The 5,370-nt window shown below is 44.2% G+C and overlaps 1 protein-coding gene across 1 annotated transcript; it reads right to left on the reverse strand.

Annotated features, from left to right (window-relative positions):
* Positions 1 to 1,584: 1,584 nt before the first annotated feature.
* On the reverse strand, positions 1,585 to 5,139 carry LOC130519648 (NLR family CARD domain-containing protein 3-like; the record flags this gene model as incomplete). The annotated part of the gene is made up of 5 exons (XM_057023166.1): positions 1,585 to 1,777; positions 1,984 to 2,157; positions 2,268 to 2,444; positions 3,373 to 3,840; positions 3,908 to 5,139. Coding segments are annotated over 5 exons (2,229 nt in total), but the record flags the coding sequence as incomplete, so codon positions are not given.
* Positions 5,140 to 5,370: the final 231 nt, after the last annotated feature.

The following is a 5,370-nucleotide window of genomic DNA, read 5'->3' on the forward strand; positions in this document are numbered from 1 at the left end:
CTCCACTCCAGCCACTCCTGGTAGTTCCTCAAAAACACTGAGTTTCTAGTGGATGCACAATCTGTGGAAGCCAACATAGAAACTTCTGGAGAGCCAAAGTTCTTGCAACAAAAATATAGTCCCCAATTAGCTTGTTTTGTTATCACACGACCCCGTCCCCATTATCTTAAGAGAATATAAAAGAATGAGTGGAGACAGAAGAGAGAATGAGACGTTTTTGGCGCGTTTCGCTCTTGATTTAGTGTTTATTTTTGCAGTAAACTTAAAGAAGGCCTTTTCCCTTTATGTTTGATTCCATTTAAGCTGATATTCCATTCTTGACATCTTTAAATTTACAGTATTCATGGGAATTTTATTTGGTCATTTTGCTTCTTCTTATTTACAATTTCCCACATTTATTATTTGTTTTTATTAGATTGCAATAAATCCTATAACATTGAACAAATTGACTAAAGTCAAATGAGCTGCGGTTCCCACCGATAGCCGTCATTCTGATGGGTTTTTGCTGGCTGCAGCTGAAATATTCCAATGCTCCATGTCACAGAGACAGTAAATACTAAACCCTAAAGATTCTGAAGGCATGATGTAAAATAGTAACGTATAATACAGACATTTGAAGAGACAATTAAGAGAATGTTCCATGCTTATAAGAGTGGCCGAGGAGCCATTTAGAACTTTATAAAGATGCATTGTGTGATACCAGGAACTAATTTAACTTCAAGGCGAAGCTGCTTCTGCTTTGTCGACCATCGACTGATCTCCTGAAAGTCCACCAGCGCTTTTTAAAAACTGAATTTTTCATCTATGGAGGGAGTAGACGGCAGATGTTTCCACAGATGCTCTTCACCAGTGGTCAGTGAGTGATGCAGCAGATGAGCGGGAGTTGACTGGCTTCTACCAGAGATGTCTCAATGTCTCCAGCCCATAGTGTGGATTCTCTACGAGATCAGACAGCAGCTTCACTCCTGAATCCTGCAGATTGTTGAGGCTGAGGTCCAGTTCTCTGAGATGGGAGGGATTGGACCTCAGCGCCGAGGCCAGAGAGCCACAGCTGATCTTGATAAACAGCAGCTCCTTAATCTAAATAAAGAAGGGAAACTTTTATAAGGTTATAAGTGAAACCAGTATTAATCTGAAAGGTTAATCAAAGGCATGATCTGGAAATATTTAATTTAGTTACAGTAATGATAGTAATATGTAATTACCACAATTCCAACCTCAGGTTTGCACTGTTCCAAAGGAGAATATATATTGTTCTGGCCCTCACTCTTCCCAGGTTCTCCCACCTCTTTCCCTCCCATCTCATCATGGAGATCCATCTCACCTGTGGCTCATCTTTAAAGGCACAACCTGTCTTAGATGACTTCCTGTCTCCCTCACCATCTCCCTCCTCGTTGGCTGGTGTCTACCAGGCACCCTCACCTAGTTTTGTCTAATTTTGGTTACCATCTGTCGGCTTTTTCATTGTCCTTAAATCGATTTATCATGAATAAGTGGTCCCCGTGTGGCCCTCCCTCCTGAAGGAACTGGGCACAACACACACACTCAGAAAGTGTGAGGACCCTCGGATGGAATAATGGACATTTTTGAGAATGGTGTTTACCCCAGAGTTTCCAGTCGGCAGTTTGGAAAGTGGAGAAAACCACAGAGCAGCTTCACTCCTGAATCCTGCAGATGGTTCGCACTCAGGTCCAGTTCTCTGAGATGGGAGGGATTGGACCTCAGCGCCGAGGCCAGAGAGTCACAGCTGATCTCTGATAAACTGCAGTCCTTTAATCTGAAAAATGCAGGATGAGGTTATACGGTGCAGGTCTGCATGTTATCTGCGTCAGTGCTAAACCTACGTTAGTTCTTAGTTGGGTCAGACCTGAATTCACGATATTACAAGGAATTTTTTTAATGTGGTGCATCACAGCAGTGTTGAGAACAGCCTCACTTCACCATCTTAGCAGCTGGTATATAGGTAGAAAAATGAAGACTGACCCGAGCGTCTCCAGTTTACAGTTTGGACTCTCCAGTCCAGAACAGAGCCGCTTCACTCCTGAATCCTGCAACGGGTTGATGCTCAGCTCCAGAACCCTCAGATGGGAGGGATTGGACCTCAGCGCCGAGGCCAGAGAGTCACAGCTGATCTCTGATAACCTGCAGCGCCACAGCCTGGAAAAGGAATAAATGGGGCAAATAAAAACACATTTCTAAATCTGAAAATGAAGAGAAAAGCAGAAAATGTAAAGAAATTTAGAAAAGACCAACAGAGGCCTCCTGACCTGAGCGTCTCCAGTCTGCAGTTTGGATGCATCATTGCAGAAGACAGTAACTTTACGTCGGCATCTGTCAGGTTTTGGTTCCAGCTTAAGCTCAGCTCCCGTAGATGAGAAGGGTTTGACGTCATTGCTGAGGCCACAACTTCCCAATGACTCTTTGAAAGTAAACTACCAGACAGTCTGTTGTGTATGAAACAAAAATAGTGAGTCAAACTTTGGGATTTCTAATCAACTTATCTGAGAATCTACCTCAACACAAATGTAGCTCATTTCCTGGAAAAGCTAAATTCAACACCGTAGAGCAACAGTTTGAACGACCATCAGATCTGAAATGCAACTGAATTATTCTCAACATTTGTCTTATTTTAGAACAGCTCATAATTACTCAATATTTAAAATGATTGTAGCAAATGGTTTAAAGAAACGTGCATCTTTTTATCTGTCTATCGGCTCTTTGGATATTTTGCATTTCATCCAATTTGTACGATGGTGCGTCAAGTCTTAATTCAGCGATCCGATCGATGACATCAGAGTCTCTGGTTGCATCGATTGCCCTCAGCTTCTGTTCTATCTGCCTGTTTCCCTTCAAATCATTTTCACTGCACCTTTTGTTGCTAGTGATGAAGTTGCCACCTAACGGGTGTGGAAAGGCTCAAACAACTTTGTGGGTCACATAAAGGCTCCACACAGAACCGCCACAAAGACCTAAAACACCCATTTAAACCAACGAGGCCGGCTGTTTTTACGTTGAACAAATGAAGCAAAATAGTCACGTGTCATTAGTTAAAATGTGTTTTTCTGTTGTTTGAATACGATGTATACAAACAAACAAAAGTTATTTAATGACATGACAGTAATTTCATGATAGTCAGTTAACTTGTGGCTCCTATTATTCCTGCCTTATGTTGGTTTGTCTGGATTGACCTTTGAACTTATATCCAGCCAGTGTTGAACATTTCTGGATGAATTGTTGTTGTTTTTTAATTTATGGACGCTGCAATGGAGATAAAGAATTGAAGGAATGACCACTGGAGGGGGTATTGCTACCTGACATGATCCACTCGCTTGATTTAAACGCCGATGTCCGGCCCCAAAAATCTTTACTTACTCGGCCTTCCTGCAGTTCCTCACAGCTGGAATCAGGCGACGTCGTCCCTCCTCTGAGGTGTTGTACTGCTGCAGGTTCAGCTCATCCAGAACCTCCTCTGACATCTGCAGCAGGTAGGCCAGAGCTGAACAGTGGATCTCTGACAGTCTCCTCTCTGGTATCTCCCCTGACTTCAGGAACTCTTGGATCTCCTGATGGACTGACTGATCCTTCATCTCCATCAGACAGTGGAAGATGTTGATGCTTCTGTCTGGGGAGAATTCATCACTGTTCTCCTCCTTCAGGTTGTTGAGGACCTTCTGGATGGTTTCTGGGTGGCTGTTCCTCTGATCCAACAGTCCACCCAAGATCCTCTGATTGGACTCCAGAGAGAGACCATGAAGGAAGCGAACAAACAAGTCCAGGTGGCCATTTTCACTTTCAAGAGATTTCATTAGTGCTCTCCTGAGGAAGTCATCAAGAGATGTGCTGGATCGTTATTATACAACCCAGCAAACCTGGAAAAGGGGTTGGTTTCGAATATTTTAGGAGAGACTCCATAATCCTTTTATTGATGGTGTAACAGTGGAACATGTAGACGGCAGCCAGAAACTCCTGAATGCTCAGATGAACAAAGCAGTAGACTGATTTCTGGAAGATCACACTCTCTCTCTTGAAGATCTCTGTACAAACTCCTGAGTACACCGACACCTCGGAGACGTCCAGTCCACATCGCTCCAGGTCTTCTGAGTAGAACATGATGTTTCCTTTCTCCAGATGTTCAAACGCCAGCCGACCCAACTTCAGAAGGAGTTCTTTGTCAGCCTCAGTCAGTTCCTCTGGTCTCTGCTTTCCTCCATACTTCTGCTTCTTCCTCTTTATCTGAACCCTCAGGAAGTGTGAGTAGAGGTCAGTCAGGGTTTTGGGCAGCTCTCCTCTCTGGTCTCTGGTCATCATGTCCTCCAGAACTATAGCAGTGATCCAGCAGAAAACTGGGATCAGACACATGATGTGGAGGCTCCTGGAGGCCTTGATGTGTGAGATGATTCTCTTGGACAGATCTTCATCACTGAACCTCCTCCTGAAATACTCCTCCTTCTGGGAGTCAGTGAAGCCTCGTACTTCTGTGATCCTGTCAACACACGAGGGAGGAATCTGATGGGCTGCTGCAGGTCTGGAGGTGATCCAGATGAGAGCTGAGGGAAGCAGGTTCCCCTGGATGAGGTTCACCAGGAGCAGGTCAACTGACGATACTTGTGTGACATCAGAGATGACCTGATGCTTGTTGAAACCCAGTGAAAATCTGCTTTCATCCAGGCCATCAAAGATGAACAGAAGTTTCCAGACAGTCAGATCTTCTGCTCTGATCTTCTGTAATGTTGGATGGAAAACATGAAGCAGTGAGAGAAGACTGTGCTGCTCATCTCTGACCAAGTTCAGCTCCCTGCATGAGAGCGGAAGCACCAGACTGATGTCTTGGTTCTCCAAACCTTCTGCCCAGTCCAGACTGAACTTCTGCACTGAGAAGGTTTTTCCAACGCCGGCGACACCGTTGGTCAGAACCACTCTGATGTGTCTCTGTTGCTCAGATAAGACTTTGAAGATGTCCTGGCACTTGATTGGAGTGTCCTGGATGTTCTTCTTGGAGGTTCTCTCAAGCTGTCTCACCTCATGTTGTGTGTCCACCTCCTCACTTTGTCCCTCAGTGATGTAGAGCTCAGTGTAGATCTTGTTCAGCAGGGTTCCACTTCCTGCTTCATGAGTTCCTTCAGTCACATGTTCACATCTCTCTTCAGACTCATCTTATGACCTTCTATAAATTCCTGTAGTTCACATCCTGAACAAAGTAAACAATGATTTACATCCTAATCTTGATCAGCACAACTACACAAGTTAATTTTTGTCATGACAGTTTTTTTTTTTCTTGTTTGGGCTTCATTTCAGCATCTCCAGATCTGCTTCCAGATTGTGAACAAGAGGACTCTCCTGGTGGAGCTGACTGGTCCCAGTTTGATAGGA

This window comes from Takifugu flavidus, unplaced genomic scaffold (genome assembly GCF_003711565.1).
Source record: "Takifugu flavidus isolate HTHZ2018 unplaced genomic scaffold, ASM371156v2 ctg1057, whole genome shotgun sequence".
Lineage (NCBI taxonomy): Eukaryota > Metazoa > Chordata > Actinopteri > Tetraodontiformes > Tetraodontidae > Takifugu > Takifugu flavidus.